Source organism: Nicotiana tomentosiformis, chromosome 1 (assembly GCF_000390325.3).
Source record: "Nicotiana tomentosiformis chromosome 1, ASM39032v3, whole genome shotgun sequence".
NCBI lineage: Eukaryota > Viridiplantae > Streptophyta > Magnoliopsida > Solanales > Solanaceae > Nicotiana > Nicotiana tomentosiformis.
Window position 1 is genome coordinate 28498638 of NC_090812.1, and position 13334 is coordinate 28511971.

At 33.4% G+C, this 13334-nt stretch overlaps 1 protein-coding gene across 1 annotated transcript; it reads right to left on the reverse strand.

The window, feature by feature from the left end:
• Positions 1-6189: 6189 nt before the first annotated feature.
• LOC104105525 (uncharacterized) lies at positions 6190-7730 on the reverse strand. Its single transcript, XM_009613853.4, has one exon. It carries the CDS (start codon positions 7640-7642, stop codon positions 6473-6475), a length of 1170 nt encoding a protein of 389 aa, XP_009612148.1. The 5' UTR covers positions 7643-7730; the 3' UTR covers positions 6190-6472.
• Positions 7731-13334: the final 5604 nt, after the last annotated feature.

Genomic DNA, 13334 nt, shown 5'->3' on the forward strand with positions numbered 1-13334 from the left:
GAACAAGTTATGAAGATTTAAAGGATCGATGAACGAATGAAGACATGAAAAACTCGAGGGTAACTTAAGGAAATTTGAAGCCAGAAAGTGAAAAAGTGAAAGTGGAAAACCAGAACTTTTATAGGGAAAGAGTAATGATTGCGAGACGTTTCGAATTGGGTAACTACCAGGGAGTTCAACCGACGACTGACGCGTGTCCAATGTCATAGCGACATGACTGATAAGACGTTTTGGTTCGTCAGCTTGCACATGATTTACGAGAGAATGAACCAGGGTCAATTAGTTACTTCTCGTCGCTCTTTTAATCTACTCTCCGAGAAGTGAGGGGAATATCTATATATGGGTAAAATCAGGGATAGAGTTGCCCCCAATTTCTCGTTGTGAAACAAGGAACGACGTTACTTGTTATTGGCTTGAATGCAGTGGCGTACACAGGATTTTTCATAAGCGGTATCATACTTTAACAGTGTACAAGTAAACAAAATATTACTAACAAGATTATATAAAAAAGAACATAATTCGAATCATATTAGTAAAACACAACTCAATTATATTACTACAATTCTTTTCGATGAACTTTGATTTTAGAAAAGTATTCAAACCTCATTAGAAAATACTAAATATTTTTTTTATTTATATAAAGTACCTAATAATCACTAAAAGTTTGTATGTTGTTCTTAATCAATTTTATTGTCTATAAAGGAGATGGAAGGAAAAAGGAAAAAAATAGTACATAGAACTAACCGTAGACAAGTAATTATTGTCACAGATACATACCTAAGTGATTGATAATCGAATGGCTAAAGGTTATGTTTGCTCCTACGAGGTCAGCAATTCGACCCCTGCTCGAAACAATATAGTTTTTGTGTAAATGAGGTACAAAATTTTTGAAATAATAAATGAAGCTTTCAGCTTCGAACTCACGACCTAATACTAGAAAAATAAGGCGCCAGACCAGTTTAACCGGACAGTTGCTTGTGCTGGCACTTGAAGTTTTATAACTGTATTTTAATTTTGTCTTTTAATTATATATATATTTAATAAAAATTTCCGACCAAGCGGTGTCACGTGACACCGCTTGGCCTAAGGTAAATCCCCGATGCCCATAGATCGGAACCAGGAACGAACGCATGATATAACGGGTGTCGGACATGGCCGGACCCAGCGGGAAACAAGCTCGAACGAGATGGAGAATCAAGGGTAAAGGATAACAAGGCAATAAAATTTACTTTAGGTCTCAACAATTGTTTTAAGTGTTCTTCGGTTGTTCACTCATTTATTCGGATCTAATCTCGATCTCGAGGGCTCAATCGAGACTTACCGTTGGCATTTAAACTAAACACAAGGCTTAATTACTACGTCATTTTGGTTTGATCGTTTTATTTCATTTCAATTCAATTATTTATTATTCTTTGATCATTTGTGTTAAATCAAACCATATATCTTTTAAATTACATATAAATTTAATTGTTATCCATTTTAAGGGGTTAACAGATTTGGAAAGTACCCCACCTCTACTTTCCCGTAATTGTTTCAAAAATAAAACAGTGGGCGATCGTTCAGAACATGAATAACTTGGGCTTGGGCCGTATTTGGTGTATTTTTTATAGGGAGAAGGATGAGGGGAAGTGTACTTGATTCTCAGTGGGCTTTCATGGGCTGGCTCTACTTCTCATTTTATTAGGAAGAGCGTTTGGATCAGAGTCCACAACAATACTTTTCTTATCCCCAACAACAATACAGTGTTCTTTTAAAAGGATTTAACTTATTTACAACAATAGAACATCATTTTGAGTTATCTGATAGTGTAGAACTTATTAATGATAAAAAAATTTAAAAATAACCTTTTCTTACATAGTTACACGTGTCATGAGAATATTTGGTGCAGCAGCTATATGAGCTGCATACAGGTTAGACTGGTTAATATGTTACAACGTGAAGCAATCTTCTACACTCACTCAACTTAATTCCTTGCTCAGTAAATCAAGCAATTATTTTTTGTATTATTAAAAATCACTTAACTTTATCCTTATTTCAATAAAGTCACAAGTATTTTTGGCATCATTAAAATCACTTAACTATGCATTAATTTTGTAGAAAATACAACTCATTGTGAAGTCAAATTTCGTGCACCGAAACATAATTTCTCCGCATTTTGTCTCATCACAAGAAGTGTATTCACCAGCTTGTGATGTATGGAATTGTGGATACTCCAAAAGATGTGGATTTGCTCCAGAAATCAGAGATTATCAGAGTGATGAAGAAGAAGAAGAAGTTGGAATAAGAGGGGCGTAGAGACAGTAAACGAGAAATTTGATACTTAGATTCGAGGCTATAGATTTATCAAGAAGCATTTTTATGAATCTTAAGAAATTAACATATAATTCAGTAATTTCAATGATACAAAAAAAAAATCCAACTGATATCAATTAAAGGACAAAAGAAAAAAATCAGCAGAAGATCTATTATTACTCGACAGCCTCCACTTGGCCTCAGTCCTTTTTTCACTTACTTTTCAGTTTCATGTGATGTGAGTCGTCATTCCACCATATATGCTGCAACCAAACAAACGCGATGGTTTCACTATCCTCGTTTTGTTTTGTTCTTCCTAAGGTAACAAGATGCTGTAAGAATTCATATACTCCTAGTTTATTTCTATTATACATCATGCCGTGCATGTGCTAAACATTTTCTTGTTACGTAAATATGGCTCCTTTTTTTCTAGCATCAAATTTAAATAACAATATGATGCACACATTTATTTTGGCCTCACGCAGAAATAAAGCTGTTCAATTTAGAAATACATTTTATGTTAGGATAGGGAGTTCCCATTACAAGTCAAACTGCCTAATTGCTAGACTTTTCTGTTTGGGAAAAACTTTATTTTGTACCTCACACAATTGAAAGGGTTTCTTTTTATCTCACACTAATTGTTTGAAAAATGAAAAGAAAATCCTTGTGCTTATATAGAGAAGCATTTTCTTCTAGATCTTAAAGAGTTGAGAAGACATCAAGCCTCGCGTCGTCGTCGTGCTCGGTTTTGGATTTGAATTTGAATTTTTTGGCCAAATTTATTTCTTTTTTCTAATATTTTTCGTGCGAAAAATGCACTATTTGCTTCACAAAAGCTGTGTTACTGGGTAAATTGTTGAAGTTCCAAAAGGCTTTAGTTCATTTGTACATATATTCTCCTTGAAAAATTACATACCCTGTACGCCACACTTCCTTTTTATTTTTTGACCTTCTTACTCTTCCTCTTTTCCTTTTCCACTAAGCCTACTCCTACCTTTGAGCAGCTAATTTGTTTCGTCTTTTTTCCTTTTTTAAGAAACAATTTATTTATATTAGAGAAATGTCTATTGAGCTTGTGATCCGACACCAAATGGTTCACAATTTTATAACTCAAAGGGTAAGGGCTCGTCCTTCTACCCTCCTCCCGACTTAAATACCAAGTTTTATTTGTGATTTAATTTAAACTCGTGACATATGCACCTAACCTACATATATTTAGTCTTTTTTTAATAAATATTTGGTCTTTGTTGACCTGGTAAATATATAAATTAAGACCTTAACGAACATTGTAAATTAAGAAGAAAACAAAATTAAACAGGAGGATGCAATAACACAAAAAAGTTGTAGGCCCTTGTGCCAGATTTTTCCAGCTAATTTCTGGTCAGGCACTCAGGCGAACAAATCAAACATCAGTTAGAAACATAAGTAAAACTGGCACTTTCATCTGAAATGTGAATCTATCAGAAGGCACTTTCCAAAATTTACATACCTAGTTTTCTTCCAGAAACAAGTGTCTTCCTTTTATTGGTTAACTTTTCAAAAATAATTCATTAAAGGACTTGCATTTATTTACATCTAAAACATACTAGAAACAATAAATCAGGTGATTTTTATTAAGTGATCATGCTTCAGCTATGTCTATTCATTTAATTCAGAATAAATAATCTAGACAAGTATGGTGGTTGGTTTTGTGATGGTCCCAAAACCAGATATTTACTATCTCTATACAAAGTGAAAGAGTACTATGTAAAATCATGATTAGTATTACATCCAGGGACCATTTTAATATGACAAGTACTATGCTCCAACAACTATCATCTAAATTAACTGACAGATATATAACACAAGGATAACATTTTGAGTACATATTCTACTTCATTTAATATTACAAGGACCATTGTAATATGACAAGTAATAAGTTTTTTTTTTCCTTACAAAACTTATTACTACTACTATTAAATTATATAGGAGGACTGATGAAGGAGGAGGACAATGGAATCTACAGCTCTTATTTGAGAGACTCTCAACCGTATCATTAGACTATAAGATTTGATGGAGCATGACAACGGTTTTATTTTTCTGTGGGGGTAGCTTTTAATTAATTTATTTTCTCTTGCTGGGGGGAAGCAGAGGAAAGGTTGTAAAAAATGTTAATGTAGTTGAATTAAAATATTAAATGTTAAGAGGAAGAAATATCTGGTGAATAAATGCAAAGGGGAACGGAAAAGAAGTACTGTATGCTACATCGACAACAGATATATCATTAGCCAAAAGGCCATGTTAGTATGTTGCTTAACCTGAAACTACTTTATGTCAACATCTAGGAACAAAGAGACCCCATGAGAATGAGTTAACAAGCTTCCCACTTTTTTTTTATTTAATCCAGATCTGCTTTGTCCATATATCAAGACTATAAACTAATAAGAAGATGAGACAAAAAACTGCTTCTTCAACTTCAAACACCTTTTGGACATCACACTTAGATGCAAAGAGGAAAACAAACGCAACTTATGCCATTATACATCACATCCAACCTTTTTCTTTTTCTTTTTCTTTTTCATTTTTGTTTTTTCAAGAGTGGTATTAGAGCCAGCTTGCACGTTACTATTTCGCCTATGCTAGAGGACAGTATCTATCTTTCGTGTTTTTAGCACAAGTATCGAATAACTCTACCCTTATCCATCTTAATCACTAGAGTGCATATGCATATGCTTAAGTATTTCAATACAAGGCTGGCCCTCAGAAGATACAGCCAAGAACAGCTCAAGCTTCTGATGATATTGTTGACAAAAGGCAACAGGCCCATCTTTTGCAATAGGCGGGTCTGGGTTTGGTGTGGGTGTAGGGGCCTCCTTCTTCTATACCTGCCAAATGGCTCTGTTCCCTGACCATAATCATAGGTTTTTAAGAAATCGAATATTGCCATGTAAATAATGCAATTCATGGTATATCTTGCGTCCTATCACCTTCTATAATTCCAACAACTTTTAGAGACCAGACATTACACTTCACCCAATTATATATAGTTTAATGTAGCCTTTCGTCAAATAAAAGATCCTGGAACCACCACATTATTAACAGATCCCAGAAAATAAAAGTAAAACGGTGTATGATTACATCTGCTCATCGAGACTTCTCTTTACTTTAAATGAGGAAATGGGCCTTTGACTCATAAAATATTTTTCAATAAGAATTATCACCGGAATTTATGTGTACCTTAATTATTTCACGAGATATAATAGGACTCCGACCACTACAAGTACCAATCAGGGTGACGTAATCTTTTAGTTGGACAATAAAGAAATAGAGTGGTAAAACTACAAGACTACAAATTCAATTGACCCATAAACTCCTGGATTGTGAAGATTTCACATCGTACCTCTTTAAGAGGCTAGGCTGAATCATTCTTTTCATTGTAACATACCCCCTTTGTTAGGTTGTATTTTCTAAGTTTTTTCTGTACCGCTGAGTAATTATCATAGGCTAGTATAATAAATGGTTCGTAACTAGTTGATGAATATTGGATTCGCCGTTTATTTTATACTTTTCGAGATAAGAACTAGCATTATTCTCAACTCTCCCAGCGAAGATATCATAATCATAATACTGTAATAATGATAATACTACTACTACTACTACTAATAATAATAATAATAATAATAATAATAACATATGAGAAAACAAAAAAAATAACTCCTTTGGAAAAGATCCAAATATTAATTAAAAATAATCGGTACTGCTTAGGAATCTGATCTGATAAAGTAAAAAAGACAAATCTACTAGAATAACAGATGAAGAGTCCTGAGGAATATTTACTACCCTTTTCACTGCTTACCGAAGCAATTTGTATTTTAGCACTGCATTGTCCGTGCTAACTTTCCATGGCCAAAGATCTCATGGGAGAAAAAGATGATCTCATGAAACTCTTTTTTACAAGCAAAAATAGAGGATCTAACATAGAGTTTCCATGAATGGCTAAACAAAATCCCATCACATTAGGCAGTAGAGGATTTGCCATCAATTACTACATACAAAATAGATAACAGAATAACATAAAAACATAACCATAAAATGAAAAGAAAAATCTATACAATCACTTATAAATATCTCTCTCCACTCTGATGGATGATAGTAGTAGATATAGTAATAATAATAATAATAATTAGATATACAAATTTTATTACCTTGAAGAAACAGGGTTCAAAGCTCTAGCAAAACCATTCATTGCTCCATAACTCTTCGAACTGAACCCTAAACATCCAAGCAATCCTTGCCTGTACGGCAAAAATGTCTTCTTCCTCATTTCCTCTGCTTGTGCTCTATTTGTAGTGTAGTGCAACTCATGAGGCGAGAGCGGCACTCTTCTCTTCCCTATCCCATTTGCTACATTTCCATTCACAGGCTTCTTCTTCCCTTCTTTTGTTTGTTTCACTTTCTTACTTTCAGAAGTGTTTGCAGTGTCAGTAGGTGGAGTTTTGTGGGCTGAAATTTTCTCAAGTTTCCTGTCTTTCACAGGTGAAAACGAGATCCCACTCCAAAACTTGTGACCGTTGTTTCTTCCTTCACTTTTACTTCTATATAAAAACTCCTTTAAGAATACCCATCTTTTTGAGCTCCTCCCAACTGAAGACGACCTCGAAGAAGAGCCAGAAGGACACGGCGTCGTTTCATTCGAAGTTTCTTCCTCATCTAATTGTTTTATTATCTCTTCTACTTCATTCTTCTCGTTTTCCTTCTCCTTGACAACTTCTAATTCCTCCTCTTCTTCATAATCCTCGTGCCACTCAAACGACGTCGTTCGAAGTGGTGACATGGATCTAGTCCTTCTTCTCAACGATCTACTACGCAGCTTCATATCTCTTCCCCTAAAGCATTTCTCCTCTTCATCCTCATTTTCGTCGAGATCAAGCAATGGTGCGAGGATTTGCGGGCGTTTAAGGTGAGTGGAAAGCTTCATCGGCCGGATCTGGCCGTTCAGAAATAACTCGTCGGCAGAGCTCATGGATCCATCTGCGGCGGCGCCGTCGGTAGTAAGCCTAGCGGAGAAGTCGAAATCTTCGGAAGGAGAAGAAATTGAAGTGCAAGCAACATTCTTCTTCACACAAGTAGTTGACAAAACGAAGTGCATAGGACTCGCCGGAGCACTGTAATAGAAGCCACTGTGTGGTTGGCCACGACCTGGACTTGAAGGAGCACTAACATACGGAGTGGAACATGAACTATCAATATCGTCAGAGAACATGCCGGACTCTACCGCAGATCCGGTTTGGGTTCCGATATCGGGTTCCGACACGGCGGAGGAAGTGGTGGCTGTGGCGGTAGAGGAGGTATGATTTTCGAGGGGTTTCATAATTTTCTGTGAAAGGTTTGTGCTGAAATGGGGAGTGATGTGTGCAAAAAAATAGAGAGAAGAAAAGGGGCTTTTTGGGGAAGAGAGTAACGTAAGAGAATGACCTTAAATATTCTGATATATAACGACAATGCCACTAGCAGTAGTGAGTCAGAAAATAGTACTGCTGACCTACTCTTTTTATTTTCATAAAAATTGATTGATTCGATGTATTTTTAAAAACTGTTAAATTTACATGAGGAGCATTAATTGAGTACTCTGCACGGATGTTTCTACATTTATGTTTCTTTTTTAAAAAATGACTTTTTCATAAATTCAAAACCTATAGCATTTTGAACTGAAAATAGGGGTTTCATTTCTAAAAATAATTCAAATTTAAATGTAAGTTTTTACAGAAATTAGCAAAAATGGTAGCTTAAAATATATTCTAAAAAACTAATTGAGGCCAGAACGCTAATAGTAAAATTCAAAAGCTAATAAACAAAAGGTAAAATTAGTTTGTAATAAATGATCGAATGATAGGGTGCCACGTGGAACCGAAGACATGTAAAAAGCGAAGTCAAGTAACTATCAGTACCGGGAACAACAAACTTCAGTTAGTAGGGGTGTTCATAAAAACCCGAAAAATCGAACCAAATCGAAAACCAAACCAAACCGATACTTTTAGGTTTGGTTTGGTTTTGGTTTTAAATTTTAAAAACCGATCAAATTTGGTTTGGTTTTGATTTTAATTAAAAAAAAAATGAACCAAACCGACTATAAAAATAGCTATTTAAATTTATTATTACACCTATATATATATATTTTTTTTTATATAAAGTTTCTAAAATTTTATGGTACATATTAGTCATTTGTATTTTTAGTCTAGTTCTTTGCTATTATAATAATCTAATTATTTGCCTTCTAGTTTGATTGGTAGTTTTCTTTTATTAAGTACAAGAATTTATTTCATGTTAAAAATAATCAATTTTTAATTGAGTACTTAAATTATTCATCACTATTTGAGTCAATTATCATCAATATATCTTGGTAAATGATAGATTTCTTAAAGAGCAATTGGTTTGATAGCGTTACGTTGAAAATGTACTCGCCGGAATATGCGTTTGGTAGTGTATGTCTCATATTTAAGAAAAAAACCGACAAAAACCGAAAAAAATGAAAAACCAACAAAAACCGAATGGAAAAAAATCCGACTTAATTGGTTTGGTTTGGTTCCAATATTTAAAAAACCGACTTACTTAGTTTGGTTTCTTTTTAGGGAAAAATCGACCCAAACCGAACCATGAGCACCCCTAGCATTTAGTATCAGATAAACCCCGAAGGGAGCCTGGTCAGCGGGAGTGGTTTGAATGTTTGTCATTAGACAACATTCAATGAAGAATATTCCCTAACATTAAATGGACAATCGTTGCAGAGAATATTTGCATTCATGGCCTGCCGTTACATAGAAATTCAAGACCAAATATGTTACATTATTTTCAATTATATATCTATTTATACTATATTAAAAGCATGAAACCCTTAGGAAAATATCGTTTGCCTTTTTTGCCCATTAAAACTAGAGTTTAGACTAGACAAAATAATCTTCTAATTATTATCCTAATATTAAGAATTATTCATTTAATAATTTCTCTAATATTTAGGAATAGCCATTTAATTATTTTTCTAATATTTAGAAATAGTCATTTAATTATTTTTCTAATATTTAGCACTTTAAAATTAATTAAAATCTTATATATTAAATCTTTCTTTGTTCAACTATTTAAAATTTTGAAATTAAGAAAGATTTTAGTTATAAAAATTATTTCCTTTTAAAATTTATTACTTCTAAGATTTAAGCAATAATTCTAAGCTAAATATTAAAACACGATTTTAACTTAGATGTTCTAATATTAGAAAGTTTGACCCTTCTACGTAAATGTCGTGCCAACTAAAACTCTAAGGACTAGAATAAATTAAAAATAAATTCAATTTAAAGAATTTATTTAATGACGAGTAAAAAAGGTGGACATACTTTACAACGGAAAGGAACAATTGTTCTTAATATAATATTTTTTCTATTATATTTTGATTAAACTAAGTAAAATACTGTCTTATTTATTAAATACAAACAAATAATATATTATTCTTGATTTCTTAATGGTTACACAAAGCTAATCCAAGATATTATCATAGTTGAAAAGCTGTGTAAAATAATATATTTTTCAATTATTATCTTGCTTCCATATTAAATTAAATTTAAGAAATACAATTTATGAGGAATAACTGTGGTTATTTACTTATTTTTCTAAGTAAAGGATAAGAATAATTGGGGTCATTTTTATTTTTTTTTAATATTAAGAACATTTAAATTAATAAGACTTTATCAATTAAATTTTTCTCACTTGAACTATGTAGGAGATTATGATATTTAAAAGTTAAAAATCAATTAAGGTTACCTTACTAAAATTATTTTCTTTAATTAAGATATAACTATAAAATTTATGACAAATATTAGTATTAACAGTATGATTGTGACAAAGTCATTCAAGTGATAAAAGAGAACATAGATCAACAATATTATTCGTGAATTAAGTGAGATCCAATAAGTTGAACTCAGGTAATGTGTCACCAAAATGTTGCTAACAAATTATTTTTAATTAGTGAACTCAAAAAATTACCTTAAAATATGTACGCAGATAAAAGTAAACATTTTAAATACTATTATAATGATTTATATGAATACACATCAAAATCTACATGAAAAAATTATATATTTACTGATATGAATACACTCGCAAAGCGCGTACCCTAAGACTAGTATCCTTAATATTAAAAAGTAATAATTCTTTTAAACAATGTTCAATTTTTAAAAGGCATTTAATAGGGGTAACTTAGTAAACTTTTTGTATTTTTTATGGGCTTAAAAGAGCTAAAGTGCCAATTAAAATGGGATGGAAGGAGTAACAAGTTTTAATATCTATGTTTCAAAAGATAAGTCTTTCAAAAAAAAAAATTGGCATAGCAAGAGCAATTGATTTCTTCTTCTCAAAGGAAGCAATACTTGATGAAAGATAATATTGAACAAACTTTTAGAAACTAGTTGTTGCAAATTCTCAAAGCAATGCATGATTCATCTTTTGTAGTTCTTGTACTTTTGAGTCAAATAGATTAGATTTGGGAATCATCATTAGCATATAGTCAAGGGGACTAGACTTCTTTTTGACCAATTAGAATGTCTAGAATTTTATGATCAAGAAGTAGTAAAACATCTTAGAGATGATGGATAGCATGCATGAATTTTTGGTATTAATTATTATGTGGTAACACAAAAGCAAATGATGGTGAGAAGTATACTAAAAAGGTTGATTTTGCTTTCCGGGAGTGTGGAAAAGGTCACTCCATTTCCTGTGATATACTATTGCAAGTATTCTTGGCATGCCATGTCCCAACATTAGCAAAAGGCCTAAATTATTGCTCCTCCCAAAAATTACACAATAATTATTCCTCCCATCTTGTCTCTTTATCTTCCTCTACTTTTTCTGTTTTTGTGAAAAATATTACTCCAAGGATTTAGTTAAATAAATTGGAAATTAAAGGTACATTGATACATTTAAAAAAAATAAAGAGAACGATAGATACATATAAGCCATACTTTGAAAAGAAATATATGTGTTTTACATAGTATTATTTAAATACTTTTGGTCTTCATGAATGAAATTTACAATAAAGAGATGGAATACTAATTAAGTAATTCATACAACTTCAAATTTCATCTCTGTTAGAGAGAAATTAACAACAAACGAAAGAAGTGGAAATTAACAAAGTGTTTGTCAAACTTCCAGTCTCCCGAGTCCAAATGATTGATTGGATTTATTAAAAATGACAAACTAAAAAACTACTATTATACGTTTGGAATGTTAAGATTAGACTGAACTAGATAAAATTTAGAACAAAGACAAATTGATCATTATCTTGGCCACTTTCTTTTTCCTTTTTGAATTATCTTTACCAAATAGTATAAGGTGTTAGTCAAATGAATAAACTCCTTCCAACAGCAATTTAAAGAAGGGATCCCATCATTAATCAAGCCAAATTGGTCTACTAAAATACTCACTGTTTTATCAAAAAATATAGAAATTGGTTCAAATAATTAAATTTATAGAAATAATGATTAATCTTAGCTAATAATAATATTCTTAAACGGAGTTTTTAAAGAAGCAACATATATTACGTAGATTTGGTCGAATAATGGTGATAACATGCAATAAATACTCTAGAAACCCGATGTAATAAAATAGCATTTAATGATAAAGAACAACAATAAATGACATATAAGTAAATAGAGTGAATGGGTCACCCAAGAAGGGAAGGAATAAGTGAATGTTCCTCCCGACAATGATGAATGATAGACAAATCCTTGAATATTCGAGTTATTCTCGGATCTGATGGAAAAGTATGGACAAGAATCTTAGTGAAAAGATGATGTTTGTATCTTAGCAAGTGAGAGCCGAATCTTTAAGACAAAATGTATTCTTTACAAATGAATGTCACGTGTCCCCTATCATTGTCTCTTTTCCTATTTATTTGGGACATGTTCCTAAGAAACTCTAATAGTACAAGTGCCGAGAATATCCAATCGAATATTCTCTTTAATATCCTATCTTGAAAACTAGTCGCTATAACTCTGTCAACGGTACTCGACCTCGACCCTGATCCTTATTGACACCTCGACTACGACTCTCGTGGATTCTTCGATCACAAATTTCGCTGCTTCTTGGGCCATTTAGACGAATGACGACCTGGGAATTCTTCCCTTAATACTATCTTGGCTAAAATATTCTAAAAACAAATGTTGACTCGTACAGTTAGTCCCTCCGCTTATTGAGGCCGGATTCAGGTGGGGTCGATAAGCGGATTTTGTTCGTTGTGGTCGAAACAATCGAGCGAGTTGTGCAGGTTGTGGTGATTACAGAGAACTGACAACGTGGCCCTACGCGGGCCGCTCATTTCAAACGCTTCAATTTTCCCGGTCGATTCGTTGGAGTTATGCTATCCACAAATTAGGATGACATCATGACGTCATGCGTCATTATGACGCATATTCTCGATACGTTGCTTCGTTTCACGTGTGACCCCTGATTGATCCTGCCGCTTCGGTTCCGGTGCCAGTTATGATGAACCGTTTTCGGTCCTGGTGCCAAGATCCTTGTAAATAGAGGTATATGGGTGCGATTTTGAAGTTTTAAATTTTATGTTATTTTGAAACCTTATATTACTCTCTTGCTCTTTCCTTGCTTTAAACCTCTCCTCTCTGTTCTAGTGATTTGTATTACGCTCAGTTCTTCATCGCTCGATACTTCTCTTCCTTTTTTAAAATATGTCTAACATGCCTTCTGAGTCTAGTAAGGGAAGTGATGCGATCCCTTTGGCGATGGTGTCCCCCCCCCCCCCCCCACGAGGAGAATGTTTTCGTCGTTGCCGAGGACGGAAGCTTCCCGTTGGTGGAGGAGATAATTCCTCGCAACCCTGATACTAGATCTGATTTCTCCAAATCACCTAATGTTGACCCTGTAGCCTTTCGATCAGTGATGATAGAGAAGGAATTGGGAGATCTTAAGGATAAGTTCGGCCTTCCTGATCATGTCGAATTAATCGTGGCTGGGTGGGATACGGTGCAGGTCCACCATCCTGGGTATTGCGCCTTCTACGC

Bases quoted from the DNA above. Each gene is read 5' to 3' on its own strand.
- LOC104105525 (XM_009613853.4), bottom strand. From the start codon at position 7,642: ATGAAACCCCTCGAAAATCATACCTCCTCTACCGCCACAGCCACCACT.